This window comes from Panthera uncia (assembly GCF_023721935.1).
Source record: "Panthera uncia isolate 11264 chromosome D3 unlocalized genomic scaffold, Puncia_PCG_1.0 HiC_scaffold_8, whole genome shotgun sequence".
Classification (NCBI taxonomy): domain Eukaryota; kingdom Metazoa; phylum Chordata; class Mammalia; order Carnivora; family Felidae; genus Panthera; species Panthera uncia.
This window is the reverse complement of record NW_026057586.1, coordinates 39,166,399-39,186,895: the sequence shown is the minus strand read 5'-3', so window position 1 is coordinate 39,186,895 and position 20,497 is coordinate 39,166,399. Positions and strand designations below refer to the sequence as shown.

The following is a 20,497-nucleotide window of genomic DNA, read 5'->3' as shown; positions in this document are numbered from 1 at the left end:
TCAGAGATTAAAAGAGTCAAAAAGAAAATTAAAAAAATACGCAAGTGATAAAACCTGTGTATATAGTCAAAGCAGGCCAAAAAAGTAAAATAATGCTTATTGTTCAAAAAGTATTTGTACTTCATATTTTTTAACTACCTAAAATGTAATTTAATTTTTTAACTTATTTGGATAAAATTTTATAACAGCCCTTAATTTCAAAATTATATTTGTTTCTTTAGAAGAATATTTTGTCCACTGGTACATAAAATAATTAGTATATAAAATCTTTAAGATGTCATTATGAAAATGATTTTAAATTAAAATGCTAATTTTAATATACTACTTATTTTACAAAACTTAAACTATCATATGAGAATGTCTCCTTTAGAGCCAGATCATGAAAACAAGGCACCTGACGCTTTTCTTTGTCTTTTATATGTAATTATCACCTTCTCTATCCCAGTGAAATGAAAATACAGCCCTTTCCAAATTAGTACACACTTTTGTCTTCCCCACTTAGATGAGGCATCTTGAGCTGAATCCATTTTGTTCCTAATATCCCTATGACCTGTCTTCACATCAAATAGATACGACAATCACTGAATATTTTTCATATGAAAAAAATCCAGTGTTATCTTTCACTTCCTATTCTTTGTGAGTGTTCTCTAATGCTTAACATGAAAAGGTTCTGCATACACAATGAGGCTTTAAGTTCAATGAAGGAAGGACACAGACACAGACTTCTAATTACCTTGGATTCCTCCTACCACTAATTTTTGAGAACCTACAGTAGAGATAGGTTTACCTATCTTGAGTTCAAGAACTCAAGTTAAATAAATGGAAAAAAGAAATTGCCTCCTTGGGCACATATGCTTGTGCTACTTATGTGTGATTGAAATGCCAATACTACCATTACTTGGCTTCTGCCTTTATCTAGGTGGAGGGAGGAGGGATGAGAAGGGGCCAGTTCACTAATAATCAAGCAAAGATCTATGGAATATCACCTGTATGCCAGGAAAGAGGTCGAGTTAAAAGTAATTCCTGTTCTCCAGGATTTATAATCCAAAATGCATGCAAGGATTTCTTAGCTTTTAAGAACTTCTACAAGCTATCTTTTGATTCTACTTCCCCTGTCTCAATATTTAGACTTTTTCTCATCTTGTCTCTGAGATCATCATCAAATGCGGTTTCAAACTTAGGAACTGGAGTTGGCAAATTTACTTACCAACTAGCATTAGTGAAAAAATATTGCTAAGTGTAGCAGAGGCATAAAACTGTCCTTGTTAAAAATATTTTTATATTGGAGCCTGCTTCGGATGTTGTGTCTCCCTCTCTCTCTGCCCCTCCCCTGATCTTTCTCTGTCTCACTTACTCTCTCAAAAATAAACATTATGTGTGTGTGTGTGTGTGTATTTATATATATAAAAAAATACATATATATAAAATGTGTGTATATATACATACATGTATATATACATATATGTATACACACACACACACATACATTTACAGGAAACAAAAGAAGCCTGGAAAGTGGGAGTATAATTGGGAGATCATCAGAATCAACTTTGAGAGAATTAATATACTGACTAAAAATAAGATGATTAGGGAATTTTGAGTTTTTCCTGAGAGAAAACTGGCACAGATCCACAAATTCCCAATATTAAGAAGTTGGAAAATCTGTTCTCATTCTAATTTGGGAGCGGAAATAAGAGAGTTAAGCATAAAAGGTTGTTAACTTAGTAGTCAGGGGAGATCCATCAGGATAAAGGATATCCATCAGATGAAGGATAGAGTGAGGATAAAGTAAAAAGCAAATATGCTTAAATCATGTATTATGAATACTTTTCTAGTTTGTAGAACATTATGTGCAGGATGAGTCCAGTTTTGCTAAAAGAGAGACTGGAAAGGTATATATATCATAAAGCAAAAATGTTATCTTCTATGTTGGAATTGCAGGTGTTGAGAAAGTCGTGGGGTTTTTGTTTTTTTGCTCTCACTATTTTCCACATTTTCTGTAATAAACATAAGTATAGACAGAAAAAAAAGAAAAAATGTAAACTTTACAGTAAATACATAAAGAAATAAATAAGCAAGCAGGCTAAAAGACATTTCTCATTCAGCCATGAAGTGAACCGCAGGAGCCAAGGGTATTCAAATGACTGACCTGAGGGACTATGAGAAGACTTAGTAAGATTGAAAGGATCACTTGAATGTAGCTGGACTTTATTTCAATAAAGCAAACACAGCATGGGCCTTAGAGGCAAAGTTATTTCAGTTATTTGATTCTCAGTTTACACCTACATACATTGGGGCTATTTATGCCTGCTTCAAAGGGTTTGTTATAAATAAATACTAAATCAAAAGCTGTTTATGAAGCACGTAGAACAATAACGCTATGTAAAACACTATTGTGTTTAATCTGGAAAGACCCTTATGAATCACCCATCCCAGGGTTTTTCAAACTGTGGGTTGTAACTCATTTAGAGTGATATCAATTTAGAGGAACCTAACTACCATTTTAAAAATGAAACTGTAAAGAACAGAAGAGAAGAGAAAATGGCATGCTGTACACGAACATCAGAGATTGTGAGCCGTACACAATATTATAAAGAACCATTTTGTCAATTTCCAGCCTTAGCTATGTATCCCACAGAAATGAAAACCTATGTCGACATGACCATCGACAGTAGCATTATGCAGACGGGTTGAAAAGTGGAAACAACTCAAATGTCCACCCATTGATGATTTGGTAAACAACACGTGATCTATCCATATAATGGAATATAATTCAGCAATAAAAAAGTATGAAGTGGCTAAGTTGGATACAACATGGATGATTCTTGAAAACATTATGCTAAGTCAAAGAAACTAGTCACAAAAAACCATATATTGTACAATTTCATTTAAATTAAATGTCCAGAATAGGGAAATCTATAGAGACAGAAATTAGATTTGAGGTTGCCAGGGGCAGAGGCATTGTGAGCTTGGCACAATTATGTACACTTTTTAGAAACTTATAGGTAGGGGATTGCGGAGTAGTAAAATCTAGCAAAATATTTATGTATTTTAAAAAGGTAAAAGAATTGGATCTGGTTACCTGGGAAGATACTAGGGGAAATAATAGATCAATTTTTAAACATCTGGAAAAGTGTGGATTCCATGAAACACCAACAGGGTTTTCTGAATAGCAAATCATGCCAGAGCCCTTTTGATCTTGTTCTGTGATAGCATGATAGACCACGGAACAAGGAAAAATGATAGTGACAATCCATCTTATTTTCAGGAGGTCTTAGAATCTGCTCTTTGTCACCTTTTCATTGACAAACTTGGGAAAATATTACTTTAATCACATTATTTTTAGGTAGGTAAATGTATAACATGTTTGAATGTTCAATTTAAAAATGATACAAGCTTCAATTTCAAGTTGCACTAATATTTGGGGGGAGCCCCCAGGAGCTGGTCCTGGGGGCCATCTAGTCAACTGCTATTAGATGAACAGCATTAGGTAATTTAGAGTGTGCTCATCAACTCTCTAGGTAATTATAAATTTACTCAGTACAAGTAAGAAATAAAATTTAAAGGATGGAATAATATAGACACACAAAAAAATACCTGGAAGAAATCGGTCTTATTAGAATATTGATCAACAATGTGATGTTACTGTGAAAATTGCCAACAGTCCACAGGAAAATCTTAAAAGGAATAGGACATTCAAGGACTTAAAAAAATCATTTTTCCTTTTCTTTATTGTAGTCAACCAGCATCAAAATACTTGTTCCCAGTTTTGGTAACTAATACCATACATTTTAATGGGTTCAAAGATAAAGATTGGTCATTTTTGAGGTTTTCAAATGTTTTGCCTTGTGTATGTATTACTTTTGTAATTAGAGGATTCAAGCTACATTTTTAAACCATGGTTAAATAGCAAGTAAACAAATAACTTAGAAAAAAAGTATCAGGATACCCCCCGCCAAAAGTGTTTCAGGCAATAAAAAAAAAGTGAAGATGGTACCCATAAGGAAATGACAAAATGAAGAGAATTATTTAGCCCATACATATATAGGTGACAAATACTTAAGAGGCCAACAAGTATTTAGGAGGATATATTATGTGATAGTCCCTATACAAGGCTGCCACGTACATCTTTCCACATTATCTTCACAGGCCCTCTATACAGTGAAAGAAGAAAGAGAATTGGAGGAAACAGACTGGCTGGGTGGCTTTCCTAAGGTCTTGTCAGAGACAGAAGTCACACTCGAATTTGTATTTATTTCAGGTGTCTTTACATGAAATTTAAAATGTTTCCTTATTTCTTAAGTGCATGTGTGGTAATCACCATAGAAAAATAAAAGAATTTAAAATTTAAAATTTATTAAGAGATGCTGTTGGGTTTTTCTTTTCAGCACTGATCCAAATTGTCATGTAGTGTCCACCTTATCCTTATATAAAGATAGGATAATTCCTATTAAAGGTGTAATCTTCAGACTGTAAAGATTACTAACCCTATGACAGTAACTGAACCCACATTCTGTAATTAGAATTATATCTATTTTAAGTAAGCAAAGCAAACAAACTCTAGTAAAAAGAATTCATAGTAGGAGCTGGGAATATTTGGAATTTTTTCTGATTTGGATTTTTTTCTTGGGTGGGTGTCCTTCACTTTTCAGAATCACATGATAGCTACTTTGGGATGCCTCCTTCTTGTTTCAAGGGTCTTATTAATTTTTATTTTGTTTTTGTAACACAAAAAAGGTTTACATACTCATAAAATAAAATAAAATAAAATAAAATAAAATAAAATAAACAAAGGAATGAGGAAGACTGAAAATCATCCACAGTCTTAATATAGTCAACTTTTGGATTGCATCTTTTCCATATAGATCAATAGAAATATAATAAAATCTAATACCCATGAGAATACAAAATAGGAAACATACAGTACATGTTGAGTTATAACATGTTTTTAATTAAATATGTTCCCTGTTATTTATGTCTCCTTTTAAAGACTGTATAATACTCCACTGTATATCAATTCTACTATATACTTAAACAATTCAATATCACTGAATGCTGAATATGCTGACATTATTCCTCTTTATAAACAGTGCTATAGCCAACATCATTATGTGTGTATCTTTGGAGACTCAGATTATTTTCAAATAATCCTATTTTCAAATTCCTAGAAGTAGAAACGTTGCCTCAGTAGGTATGCACAAACATTTTGTTACATACCCAACCAGGAACAGTCATCTAGTAACTGAAAAAATATTTTCCAGGCACTCTTCTAGGTGCTAGAGTTGTGGTTGTGAATAATATAGTAAGTTCCTTGCCCTTATTAAGCTTATATTCATGAAATAGGTCATGAGTAAATGGACATAGAATAAAGTATCAGAGTGTTAACTGCTATGAAGAAAAGAAAATAGGGTGATATGAGAGTGGGTGGCTGGGGGAAACCTTCAGATTAGGGGCTCTGGAACTTTCAATATGCTTTCAGGGGGGAACTTTCAATATGATATTAAAGGGGGGAAGAAAGAGCCAAATATAGGAAATTTGGGAGGAAATTTATATCTGGAAGGACTGGAAATTTCAAGGATGCTATACTGAGAATGAGTAGTCAAGGATCAAAAAATAGCATGAGGCTAGAGCAAAATGGGGTTAACTTGTGAGTAACATGACTAGGAAAAGAATGGATTATGCACTCTGGAAGGCTAGGACAAGAAATATGGATTCTATTCTGAACATGGTCACTGGATGATTTCAAGTTTGTTTTTTGAGAGAGAGAGCATGTATGTGCGTGTGCATGTGCATGGACGAGCAGGGGAAGGGCAGAGGGAGAGGGGAAAAGAGAATCTTGGGCAGGTTCCATGCTCAGCACAGTGCCCAACCAGGGGAGGGGGGAGGGGGGTCGGTAGGCTGGATCTCACAATTGTGAGATCATGACCTGAACCGAAATCAAGAGTTGGCCACTCAACCAACTGAGCCAACCAGGGGCCCTAAAGATGATTTCAAGTTTTAATTTAATTATGATAAACATATATTAAAGTATACACATGATAAGTAGGTAGTTCAATGAATTACTTACAAACTGAACACATCCCCAGATCAGGAAAGAAAACATTACTATGGTTCCCCAACCCCGCTTTATGTTTTCTTCCAGTCAGTACTTCCCACTAAGGATAAACACTCTCCTGATTTCTATCAGCACAGATTAATTCATCCTGTTTATATAAACAACAACACAAAAACATACAGTATGTACTCTTTGTCTTCTTTTCCTCAAAATAGGGCTTGCGCAATTCATCCATATTTAAGCATCCGTGTAATGAGAGAATGAAGATAAAACAAGTAAATGAATGCTACTACTGAGCACCGGACTACCCTAACATTTGGAAGGTGTACAGAAAGAGTTGCTAATACAGGAGATATAGACTGTCCAGTGAGGTGGGAGAAAAATTAGGAGACCACGGTATCATGACCAAGACTCATTCCAAAATCTTTAACAAAAATGAAGCACTCTATGGTATGTGGAATTAAAAGAGGGTTTCTGAGGTGGTAAGTATTCCAGCATGTTTGTATAATGATGGGAATAGTCCACTGGAGAGGGAAAGCCTGAGGATATAGAAGGACAGGAAAATCGTATGGATGATGGCTATGAGAAGGTAAAAGGGAACAGATTTAGGGCACAAGGAAAGGGCCTTATTTATATTAGGAGCTGAGTAAATAAATATTTATCTAATTACTTTTAATAAGAAGGACACCAACTATGGAGTAAATACAGGTAGGCTGGCGAATTTGGTTATGGACAAATGAAAGTTCTCATCTTTTATGAATGCCTCTTTTCCCACTTCCCCTACCATCAGAGTATAATCAATCTTACTGATTTTCTAAAAACGGGGTTGCAAACTTGTACCTCATTTTAATTTGTATGTATACAATTTTTAGAGAGATAGAAACATTTTTTCCTTTGTTTATTGGCCATCTGGATTTTTTAAAACCTGCTGTATTTGTTGTTTGTTTGCTCATTTGAAAATACCTTTCTGTTTCTAGCACATAAACAATAATTTGCCTGGATTCAGCATTCTTGGGCGTCTTAATCTGTTCTGTAATTTATGTAGATAGTCTTCAGTCTTCTGTCATAAAACATTGAGAATGTTAAGGCTGGCGTTAGTGTGATAATTTCCCTCTGTTGGCACTATGTTTCTTCTAAATGGATCCTTCCCAGAATTTTTTCTTTATCCTTGAAATTTAAAACTTGGTGAGGCATCTCTAGAGCTAAGACCCACAACCAGCTGGCCCCCACACACGCATGCCACACTGCTGTCGGTGCACAGTTCCAACTTCAGGTAGACTGTCCACAGATAACCAAGAGAAAGACCTCTAGTCCTTGCATCGCCAGGTAAGAAAGATCCCATCCAACTTAGGGGATATTGCTTCTAAGAAGTTCAGTCTTCGGGCTGAAAGGGGATAACTGGTAGTCCTTACCTTGGTCCACACACTTCCAATACAGGAAGATATCTGGAGAGGTGGTATTACCATAATTCCTTCTTTTGCTTACCGTCACATTCCAGTGCCCTCTTAGGAATGGGAGTTTCCATGTATCAGCACTCAGTATCTTTCTTAATTCTGTTCTAAAACTCTGTTGTGTTTGGGAGAAATTCTATTTGTGAAGTGTGTTTGTCAGCCGCCTCTTTCAGCACTGATTATTATAATATCATTTCCTGGCACCATGGTGCATGTGTGCATGCGTTTTGTGTGTGTGTGTGTGTGTGTGTGTGTGTGTGTGTGTGTGGGCATCTAACCATTCCTGTGGCCAAGTTCCCCAGAATCTCAAGCTTGGTGCCCTATCATCAAATTTCCACAGAAAGCTTTGCTTCCTTCTTTATTCTTTGCTACGTGCTGCCTGCTGCTTGCAGCTGCTGCTCTCTCTTCCTGTTTTTTAACATGATAGGTCTGTGTCTTCATCCTAATTTCGATTGCAATCTCTATATGATTAGGTGCATCTGCATTGGCAAATACATGTCCTGCAGTTTGAGGCAACTGGAGAGGAATTTTAAAGCCTGTTTAAATAGAAAAAGAACTTCTCTGCTTGGATCTCTGACCACTGATTAGAAACCTTAATGATCTGCTATTTCCTGTATAAAACATAAAATCTCTCCATCAAAAACTATTTCATTACTAGGCACTGCTTGATCGTACACCCAGTGTCACAGATGTTACAAAGTCCTTATAATTCAAAGACCTTTGCATTTAAAGAGATATAATGAAGCACAGGTTGAATAATGGGTTGATCAGGTAGAGAAAAAGAATATAAGAGAAACTATGGAATAGTAGAAAGTCCCTGTGGCTGAGTCCAGCAGACCTGGGTTTCAATCCCAGCACTGTTTCCCACTGACAAGTAGTGTGGCCTTAAATTACAAAGCACCTGTTATGGGTTTTACTGTCCCTCTCCCTCCAAATTCTTATGTTGAAACCCTACCCCCAGGACCTCAGAAAGTGACTGTAATTAGAGATAAGCTCTTTACAGAGATAATTAACTTAAAATGAGGTCACTGGTTTAAGTCACCCAGTCTGTGGTACTTTGTTATACTAGCCCTTAGTTTCGTAAGAAAAAAAATGGGAGTATTTTCACTTGTCTTAAAGAGTTTTTACAAACTAAATAAGAATAATAGCATAATAATGAGAACACTATCTATAATTGACGATGTTATAAGCAGGTGCAGGGTTCAATATTTTACACTTATAAATGCATAGCCTGGTGGCAGCCACATACAAGTGTGTAATGGAGAATTTATTTTCTCTTATTTACTGCAATGGAGAGATGCTTAAGTGAAAGTATCCTCCAATGGAGAAGGAGAGATGCAAAGATGAAAGAAAGAAAGAAAGAAAGAAAGAAAGAAAGATAGATAGATAGATAGAAAGAGAAAGGGAGGGAAAGAGAGACAGATAGATAGGAAGGGAAGGACATCTCATAAAAGGTAGAACAAACTAACACATTGTTATGGAAAGAAGAGAAACATATCAGAGGCTCCTTACAGCTGAGGGTAACAGACTCTGAAGTAGTAAGGGACCAGTCAGTACCTAGTTCTCAGTGTGAACAGAGGGGAACATAGTTTTCTTGTAAAGTATTTTTTAGGTGTATTTGGCCAGAACTGTCACATGTCTAAGCTTTCATTTCCATATGATGCTGTAGTTTGCACAGTGTCTATGTTACAATTGTTCTAACAATATCAATAGTAAGAATGGAGAAAGGTTATCATGAAGTCATACATAGTACTGTATTGACTGTTTTTATTTCCTTTTTAGCTTTTTGAGTTACTGACATATTATTGCAGCAAAACATATGTAGGGTCAATTCATGCTGAATAGTTATTAGAAACCATGATAACAAAAGTCATTACACTGCAGTTCAGTTTTGACAGTAAAATTTCTGCAACATTATCACAAATCCTCATGCATTAGTGCAATGATCCTTACTATAGTTTCATATTAGAATCAAAAGATTGCTGTAGCATGCTTGATACAAAAAGTCAAGCAGGCCAAATTCTTTTCTGCTTTTACAGATAACATTTTGCTCTTTTTCTATGTACATCAATGCAGATAGTAGCTTTGTTTTATATACTTTTTTTCAATAACCTATGAGTACATTGCATCTCTTCTTTAAAATGAGGGTTTTTTTCCTTGAAAGACCACACATTTCTGATTACCAGCACCAAAGGAAATAATTTGAAAATGATTTTATATCTGACATAACTTTACAGAATTTTAAAACTATATTTTTCACTGATTATCTTTCCTCTTTTTAGATAATGTGTTGGCTGTGTGTACATTTTTTTTTTTTTAAATTGGTGATTTACTGTGATGGAACAAGATTTACAAAAGGAATCTGTCATATTTAGGATTACTTTGATAGGAAAGCTATCTGACAAAGGGAAAATGTTTTTAATGCCTATCTGTCCACAATATTTTTCCATACTCATTAATTAACAAACACCTAAAAGGTCAGATTGTACAGGTAAATTAAATATATTTTGTGGTAATGTTAATTTCCTCAGGTCCATTTTTTTCCTTTTTTTTAATGTTTATTTATTTTTGGGGGGGGAGGGGGGGGAAGGGAGAGATAGGGAAGAGAGAGAGGGAGGAGACACTGAATCCGAAGCAGGCTCCAGGCTCTGAGCTGTCAGCAGAGAGTTTGACGCGGGGCTTGAACTCATGAGTCCTGAGATCGTGACCTGAGCCGAAGTCGGACGCCTTAACTGACTGAGCCATCCAGGCGCCCCTCCAGAGGTTCATTTCAAAAAAACAAAAGAAATATAACCTATCAACCAGTGCCTAGTGAATTTATTAAGGAACCTAAAAAAGCTGAATAACTTCTTTCTTAGTTGGAAAATCAGGTATAGGCATAGGCATAGGTATAGGTATAGGTATAGGTATAGGTATAGGTATAGGCATAGGTATAGGTATACGTAGAATACGTAGAATACGTAAAATATAGGTATACGTAGAATATGGATAAGTAGAACACATTTCACTAGAAACAAAATATGTCCTCTGGAAATGTGGATATAAATAAAATCCTGCTTAGTTGTGTCACATTTGAAGTGATTATAGATTGTGTGGAATTGTTTTACAATTGCAATGTGAAGATGCCAGATCCCATCAAATTAAAATATTGAGGACTGTCATGGTGTATGTTGCTTTTATTATTTTCTTCTCCATCTGTGAACTTTCACAGACTTCTTCACAATGGTTCTAATAACATATTTCCTGTTTGGGTTGTTTCTAGGAAACTTCTCGTTGTTATAGCTATTGTGAATGAGCTCTTTTCATAAATGTATATGTTCTGACGGTGTTTTTTAGTACAAGATTTGGATGTAACTCTGACTAACCCAAGTTGTTGCTAACCTTCTCATATAGGACTTTTTACTCTACAACCCTCTGTCAGTTTTACCTAACCAAGGTGGTGCCTGTCCATTGCTCTATGCCTTTCAGCACCTGCATGCGTTTTTAACTGATTATCATAACGTCACTATACCCTACCTTTCTGTCCTCTCTCTCCTTAATTCACACTATATTCTCAGGTTGCGTAAACTCTTTTTTATCTATCAGAGGCTAGAAGCTCTTCTATAATAGTATAGCTACACCAAGATTTTGTATAAGAGATAAGGGATATATGCTTATCTAAGGAATAATGACAATATCAGAACACTTATCTTCTACAGAAAGTCGTATCTTTCACAAACATAAATACAGTTTGTGAAAAACTATTGTAGGTGCTTTCCACTTAAAATGTATATTTATGTTCAATACGGTTGCTGAATAAATTAACTAAAATTACACATAAAAGCTTGCAAAGTGCCTCACGCATAGTAAGTGCTTCACAGATATTAACTATTATGAAATGCTTTTTACAATAATCCTGCTAGGCAGACATTAGTATTTCCATTTTTTTTTTAGAGGCTCAGAGGGATTAAAGAAGTTGCCCATAGATATTCCTTCTTACCTTCAATAAGAGTAAAACTCTGAGAAAAGAACAAATGACCTACAGAAAACATTTAGTATATGAATATGCATTTCTTATATTAATATTCATGTTAATAAATGATTGTAAGATACAGCTCTGTAGACTTGGGGAGAGATGATTACAAGAGCAGTTTTTTTCAAATGTTTATGTCATTGTGATGCATATGTATAGTTCAAAAGTAAAAAAATCATTATACTGATACTCCCACAGAATTGCAAATCAGTTGCAGTTCTAAGTCCTACATTAGACAAGTGTAAGTAGAAAATATACCTATTTATAGGAGGTGCATATAATGAACATTTTACTTATGTTATTGTAATTTTTTAAATGGTCTTTGGGTGATTAAAAACTACTATATCATTTTATAGCTACACTATGACATTTAAAAAAGTCAAGTTCTAAGTCTGTATGGATTCCAAAGAACACAACCTATTTATTAGAAAATATTTCAAGTTTTTCTAGGGCCTTACACATAGCATAAAGAATACTTTATTTACTCCCTCTTACAAGTTATATATAAGCAAAATTTCCTGAATGTATGATTTTATGACATGAAATCTTCTCCAATTCTCTATAGAATAATATTTTGCAAGGCTTAATCTATTAAATATTGTTAGTTGTAAATAGGTTTCCTAAGAAAGGATTCCAGGCACCACAGGAAATTCAGGGTTATTAGAATCAACAGGTTTCTTAAAATGGGATTGTTCAGAATCTTTAATATGCAAATGTGGTTTAAGTATTTTAAAAGGAGATATAGTATGCAGTGTGCCATATACATATATATGTAAAATATTTTTATGATAAGCATATAATAAATCTATCTCTAGCTCTGTATCTGAAGTTCTTTATGTATATATTAGGGTTTCTTAACCTTAGCTCTATTGATATTTTAAGCTGAAAAAGGTTTTGGTGTGTGTGTGAAAGATATTAACAGTATCCTTGGCCTCTACTCATTATATACCACAAATACTCCTCCCAACATCCCCAGCTGTGATCATCAAAAATGTCTCCAGCCACTGCCAGATATCCATATATCCTGAGATCACTTTTTTAAGTTTATTTATTTATTTTAAGAGAGAGAGAGAGAGAGAGAGAGAACATGAGAGCAGGGGAGAAGGGGGGAGAGAGAGAGAGAGAGAGAGAGAGAGAGAGAGAGAGAGAGAGAAAATGAGTATCTCATGCAGGCTCCATACTGTCAGTGCAGAGCCTGACACTGGGCTTGAACTCATGGACCCTCAGATCATGACCTGAGCTGAAATCAAGAGTCAGATACTTAACTAACTGAGCCACCCAGGCACCCTGAAATCACTTTTACTACAATAGCAATTTGCTGCAGAGAGGAAATGCTCACACGGAGATGATGAGCATACACAGGGCCTTTCGAGTAGATACAACATCTGAGCATACCACAGTAGCAATAGGAGGTGGCTATGGAATTATTACGGTGATACAATATGTACTGCAGTTAATTTCATGAAGTTATGACTTAATACTGCATCTTGTTTATTGTTTACATTTCTCTTGGCTGCAGATGGTGCTGTGTACGGTTTATAAGTTTGTGTGTGTAAGTTTTGATACAATTTAACATTTTAAAATAGATTAGTGTATATTTTATGGTAGCAAATGATAAAATAGGCTAGTATCTACATGTGGCTCATGCATACATGACATACCTAGCTTTTCTTTAAATTTTTTTGATATTTTTAGGCTACATGGTTCATCTGTGAGTTTTTTCAAATTGTCACAAATCTCAAAAAATGTTTCCCAATATATATACTGAAAAAGGTCTATGGATAATTAGTCCTGTGAAGTTCAAACCAGTGTTGTTCAACAATCATCTCTATATATGAAAATTCTACCTTGAGTGTCTTTGATATATCAGGGATCCCATCACATTCTAGAAATCACTTTTAAGCTTTTGTGAACATTAAAAACTGCTTGTTGCTGTGCAACTCCACTAGATCACCATCTCAAAATTGCTTGAAGGATACATAAGTCTACAATTCACTCAAAACTGGTGCTAGACTGAAAAGCTGGTTTGATTTAAGCTAAGATGACTTTTCTAAAGTACTGGCCAGAAATAAACATTTAATTTTTGTTGTTTTTCTTACAGAGTTTGGACAACAGAAGGGAGACTCAACGGGATAAAGCAATAGATGACCAACTGTCTACTCCTGTCTCAGGATCACAAAAGCTATTCAGAGATCTCTTGAGAGCTCTTCAGAGAAAGGGGCCAGTAGAAACTTAATACAAGCTTATCAGTGTATAAGGTATGACAACTCCTCCGTGTGTGCCTGTGATGAAACTATTTAAGAAATTATGATTTTCTTGGCAAAGGAATGGATTTCCATCTACACTGAAACAAGCACTCAAAACTCACTACTCGAAACCCAATTTTATATATTTTAGTGTTCACAAAATAACAAGCAATACAAAATACTTATGAAAAGGAGAACTAAAATAGCTTTCACACTTCCTTAAGAAAATAACTTTGTTTATTGCTGGAATTGACGTTGATTCCTCATCAAATCGATGTAAGGTGAGTATTAGAGGAAACCCATGTTTGAAAACTGAAAGAGGGAAGAGAAAATGTGCTAATGAAATCTAGGGATGATATAATATTTTTGAGAGTTTAAAATGGAAACTTTGTCCATTGAGACCTAGGGGAAGGAGATTAGACAGGAAAAGTCCATGATTCTTCCACTGGTGGGGTAAAGACAGGATGTTGTTGGGCTCGGATTCTATGCTGTCTTCTAGCAAAAAAAGTCCCTTGGTCTCTGGGGATCACAGCATTCGCATGGTAGCTGAGATGAGGTGGCATATTCCTGTGTCTTTTATTGTATCAAAAGAAAGGATATAAGTACAATGGATGATTAATAATTTATTTTGAATAATTGAATGAATGAATGAATGAATGAATAGTGTTTGAATTCTGTGAGACGTAGAAGTGTCCCCTAGAGCTCCAAAGTAGTCCTCTGGTTTATGTCCCTACATGACTCCTTAATAAGGCCAGGTTATTAAAGGTGATTCCAATCTGAGCATATCTATTGTAGTTACTCTTACTACTTTTCAACTACTGGTCCACTCAAACCTTCAAAAAATATCACAGCACATGCTCATTTTACAGCTGGTTGGAGAGAATATTTGAATGTAAGTTAAGACAGCTGTGTCCTAGGCCAGCTTTTCTTCTAATTAACTGTATATGTGGTAAATCACTGAGCCACTGTGCCCTATGGTTCCTCACTTGTGAAGTAATCTTTTATTTTACTTTCTATTTTTTTAAATGTTTATTTATTTTTGAAAGAGAGAAGGAGAGAGAGAGCGTGAGCGAGCTCCATGTGAGTGGGGGAGGAGCAAAGAGAGAAAGAGAAAGAGAATTCCAAGCAGGCTTCAGGCACCATCCGTGCACAGAGCCCAATGTAGTGCCGGAACTCACGAACCACGAGATCATGACTTGAGCTGAAGTCGGACACTTAACCCATTGAGCCACTCAGGAGCCACTATTTTTTATTTTTTTATTGTGTGGCGCCCCTGTGTTTTATTTTTTATTTTTTAGTGTGTATGTGTGTGTGTGTGTGAAATTATCTTTTAAACAATTGGGTAACATTTGTAAAGGCATATCCAGTTCAAAATTTTTACAATTTTAGAATTGCAAAAATTATCGATAATCCCTGTGAAAATTAAATAATTTATAATAAATAAGTAGTTTTTTTCTCCATGAGAAAATCATCGTTGAAAACACAGCTTCAATGAGATAAAATTACAAAAACAATTACTGAATCAAATAATCTGTTTCAGATGGACACTAGTGGCATAATGCATGACCGATGTGGCTTTTACATGCTTTATAGAGCCTGATGAGACATATGTAGGATTGTTTAATAATGACACATTACAGAGGTATGCCACAGTTATGAAATGGGTTGGATTTCTGAAAATCCTGTTTGATTCCTATCTCAGTTAGTTCCTTTCACTCAGGTGACGCTGTGACACACTCAATCTCAGCCCTTATCTTAAACTGGAGATGACTATAACACCAATAATGACAAAAACTTTAGAGGATTACTGATGGACATTACAGAGACAATGTGTGCAAACTGGATGGTACGGATACCAAGTCCCTCTAAGTGCCAGTTACGTGCCGACTGATTCTCTAATGATTTGTATTCCCTTAGTCTGAAAGTCCTGAGAACTGGAGCAGGCAAAGGTGAGGCTTCACAAGTGGTTCACAAAAGAATTAAAAATATTTTTTAACCAGTTTTGAAAGGGATCGTGTTCTCAGCCAACAGAACACATCAACATTGGCTTGCTTGCTTTTAGCTTACCTTTCTTGGCAGACTTGAAGAATTGGAGATGGCAATGAAAACAAACGTGATTTTACCAATCTATTCATGGGTTTAAATATTTTGAAATAGTTTGAAAATATTTTTGAAATCTTTTAATGAAAATGATGAACATGTCTATTTTTACACAGAAGTGCAACCTGTTTTTCAGATATTTTTCTTTTATTCCCCTTTAGTGTTATTTTAAATTTTGAGATCTTTAGATTGGATTCTATTCTATCGTTACCCATGAACAGGGAAGATTAGAATTTTGCACATTTTTGTTTGTTTCTGATTTTTTTTTTTAAATTTTTTTTTTCAACGTTTTTTATTTATTTTTGGGACAGAGAGAGACAGAGCATGAACGGGGGAGGGGCAGAGAGAGAGGGAGACACAGAATCGGAAACAGGCTCCAGGCTCTGAGCCATCAGCCCAGAGCCTGACGCGGGGCTCGAACTCACGGACCGCGAGATCGTGACCTGGCTGAAGTCGGACGCTTAACCGACTGCGCCATCCAGGCGCCCCTGTTTCTGATTTTTAAAGGGAGAAATATTCATCACTGCAAAATTTTAAAGTACAGGAAAGTATCAAGAAGCATGCACAAAGGAAGCAGACCTAATTTTATCACCAAGAGTAACACTAGAACATTCTAACACTTGAAGGTTGGAAATAAAATTGTGTTAAGGAAGGGGACATCATTCTTTTTTATATTTAATTTGTTTTGCTTCTCCATTAAGCTTCGCTACTTTTAGCCTAAAAATACAAAGTATGAAAATGTATAATTTGTGTAGAGAGAATAATACTCCTTAAGAAGCACAAGCATCAAAATACAATTTACCATGCCAAAAGGAATATATGTCTAGAAGCCATAAAGTTATTCTAAAAACAGGAAAATAATACACAAAATTCCTTAAAGTGAGATCCATTTTATATGACAAGAAAATTCAACAAGGGAATGAGAGGCTGAATGGTTTTTTTTGCATACCCAAAACTAAACTGGTCAAAGGACTAAAACCTATAATATATATATGCAGGAAATGCTGCAATATCAAAGAAGGGAACTAAAATATTAAGGTTTTTTTTTTTCAGTTTTGATGGCCAAATTCCATCCCGTAAGCAGTGCATTAGACGCTAATGACATACGATTTCTCACTGACAGATTTAACAGCATCAATAAGGCCTCTCTGTCCATTGCAGCAAATTGATCCTACATGACACTGACAAGGGCAGCCTGCACTTAATGACCTCCATCGCTGAAGGATGGAAATGAAAAATGATTGGAAGTACAAATAAATCTTTGAAAGTTTCCCTGAAACAGGTGTGCTAAAAGTGATTCGTTTGAGGGATCATCACAAATATAAACTCAATCTCCTAGCATACCTCACTGTCTGTTCACACCAGGGTCTCACTCTTTGGATCTTGAATCACAATTTGCTTTAATTCCAACATCAAGACGATTTTATTCTTACTATGGAAGTAGTGTGTTAGGGACTCTCTTAAAGGCCTGGTTTCTTCACTATTTATGCAGTATCTATTGGTCATTTTCCACCAAAGGATTCTAAATAAACTGATAACAAGTATACATAAAATTTATTTTTGTTTCCCTTCTGGTTAGAAAAGGAAAAGGAAATACAGTATATCCATTGATTATTTTCTCCTCCTCAATTATCAGGAACAAATAGAACATGTTTAGCCTCAATAACAACGTCAAATGCATGAAGTGATTGGACAAATGTCCCATTAAAGTCCTTTCTTTCAATCCGGCACATGGTTTGAGGACACCAAGCTTTTGGCATATAGTTGTACTATCGATTTGTTCACAAACACATTTATTTCTTAATCTGCCTTCATCGTGCTACTAATTTTTAAGAGAAAAATACACACACACACACACACACACACACACACTCTCTCTCTCTCTCTCTCTCTCTCTCTCTCTCTCAATATATTCAGAAGCTTTAACTCTCAGGAGAGCAGATAGATGGCAAACATAAGCAGCATACCAGATGAATGCAATAGTTACTTATAGTTGCAAAGTATCTCTTTATTTTCGAAAATAACTATGGATGTCTCCTTCTTATTACTTATCAGTTTTCCTCTGAGGTAAATCTTATTTCACAGACGAGAAAACCGAGGCCAGAAAGGATACATAACTTGCCAAGATCACTGAGCTAGTAACTGGTAGAGATGCACTCAAATCCTGGCCTCTGTCTTTCCAATATTTCACCATACGGAGGGATAAATACAGCACTGGAATTTTAAACTACTAATTTACAGTAGAGTAATATGGGTGATGACTGTACGAGAAAGGATTCATTAGCAGCCTACCGGTTCTTATGACTAGGTGAATTGTTAAAAAAGCAAGCATACCTCCAAATTTTGAAATTTAAATTCTGGGAAGATACAGAAATTCAAAGGGAAATAATTGTTTTTGTCAATGAGTATCTGGAGAAGAATACAGAGGAAGTGGCTGTATCTTAACACTCGAAGTGGAGCTTTTTCTTTCCTCTTCCATTTGCGGTGTATTGTGTACTTTACTTTTCTATTTTTATTATTACAGAATCTTTTACAAAATATGTGAGAATTTCTAGTGATTTCCATTAAACACAGAGGGTCATATACTCTCTAAGTTTATAATTAATACCCCTATTTATTAAGAAAATAGAAACAAACATTTGGAGCCCGTACATCATGAAGAGGATTTTGAGGCATATCGTGGAAACTTACCTATTGATAGAATTGAAATTTGAAATCTATGATAATATATTTAAATCTTTAACTACAAAAACTTGGTATTCCAGATCATAATAGAACAAATTAGTATAAAATGGTGGATTAGAAACTAAGTTTTTTCATTTCTCAAATATCCATTCAAAATTTCATTTCAAAGGTTGATAAAAATATTCACCAAAAATTTACAAGGAGGGAATATGCCATTTGGTGGCATACAAAGGACCACCGTCGGTCATATAAAAGCCCATGACTGATCGCTTGTTACTTTCTGCAGCACTCATGTCAAATAAATCATTATTAGGAAAAAAATATGAAAACCTACCTGTTTCTTAGCTTGAATTGAAGCATCAAGTGATAACTGCCTATCATATAGATTGAAATAATTGTCCTTTTCTGTTAAGAAAGTAGTCTGTAATTCCTGATATTCTTGAGCTAAACGCAAATTTTCTTCGAGTGAATCATCTTGTATTTTCTAGAAGATAAATATATATATTTAATTAAAGTCCTTTCAATTTCCTTGAATTTTTTCAACATCATTTGAATCATCTACAAAGATTATATTATATACTGTAGAAAAATATTAAAGTTAAAAAGGTGCTTCCTCTGATACCAACATCCTCCTTGGACTTAATAATTTTCTTTCTTGACATACCTGGTTTCTTTCTTTTCTTTTCTTTTTTTTTTTTTTTGAACACTGATTTACCAGAGTCTGTCTGATTTTTGTTCTCCCTCTTTCCCACACTTCCCTCCATAATGCCTTGGGAAGGATCAGTCCTGAGATGCTCTTCCTGGCTTCCTAGAGGTTTTCTTCCAGTTTCCTACCCCCTTTCCCTTTCCCCAGTGCTCAAATAGGTAGAACACCCTTGGAAGCTTAGAATCCCATTTTCAAGAGGTTCAGAGTGGTGGCACTCACTGAAAATAGAGAATTAAAGAGTGAAGACAAAGACAAGGAACTCAATATTTAGAAGCACCATGAGAGAGCCATTATTTGCTCCTAGTATACTTTAGCTATTTTAAAGGTTAAATCTGTGAGCACCTGAGGACCTTATAGTATCCCCTCATGACTAAAGAAATATATGTTAGATCTAATAAAAACCCCTTAGAATATAACTTTGGTAATATTACCAATTGGCAAACTAGGAGCTACCTATCATTTTAAATGAGATGTATGAATTCAAGTTCAGTTGTTGATTCTTTTTACATTTCTAGCACATATAATTTTCTCTGGTGCTTCAAAAGATGTGGAATTTATCAACAGCCTTAAATATTTTCAAACTTGTTAGTCTAGTAATTCATTTTATGTAAATTTATTTAAGCAAAAGCCTTATTCATTACAACAATTTTTACAGTAGCAAAAAGTTTCAAAACACATAAATGTAGATTAATCATGATGATGATAATGATGATTAAAAAACTAGATACAAAAACAACCATTGTGAAGCCATTAAAAATGTTTCTTTGGGAAAACTGCCATCACATCAAACCTTTAGTATAAGTTGTTAAAAAATATACTGCGGTATGAGAATGTGCATAGATGAAATGTAATTCAGCAGAAAATTGCCTGTACAAATATTTCTGTATTTGCACAGCTAAAGATTTATTAAGGTCAACAAACATATTTCTCATGAAAGCCTTGTATCCATATTGATCTCTAATGATGAATAGTATGCCACAGCTGTTCTTCAAAAAGCCAAAATGATGAACTGAGAACCATTTTAAATGTCCTTGTCCTAATTCTGGCACAGCAATTTCAAACTTTAGAAACATTTATCTAATAAACTTATCTGAAATCACATAGAATTATCTTTTGGTAGGAGGACCAAGTATCCAGGAATCTTTTACTTTGATGGGGATGCTTTTGGGAAAAAAATGGTTACAGTTCTTTCTGATATGGTAACAATTTATTAAAATGTAAGCCTCAAGGGATGACGATGGA

General features: G+C 35.0%; 1 protein-coding gene across 3 annotated transcripts in view; it reads right to left on the bottom strand.

Annotated features, from left to right (window-relative positions):
* The window catches only part of CCDC178 (coiled-coil domain containing 178), a 436,068-nt gene that overhangs the window by 118,242 nt on the left and 297,329 nt on the right, over positions 1-20,497 (bottom strand). For all 3 annotated transcript variants that reach the window (XM_049620227.1, XM_049620228.1, XM_049620229.1), the window contains one exon: positions 18,884-19,033. In XM_049620227.1, coding sequence (XP_049476184.1) covers positions 18,884-19,033 — 150 coding nt within the window. The remainder of the gene's footprint in view (positions 1-18,883; positions 19,034-20,497) is intronic.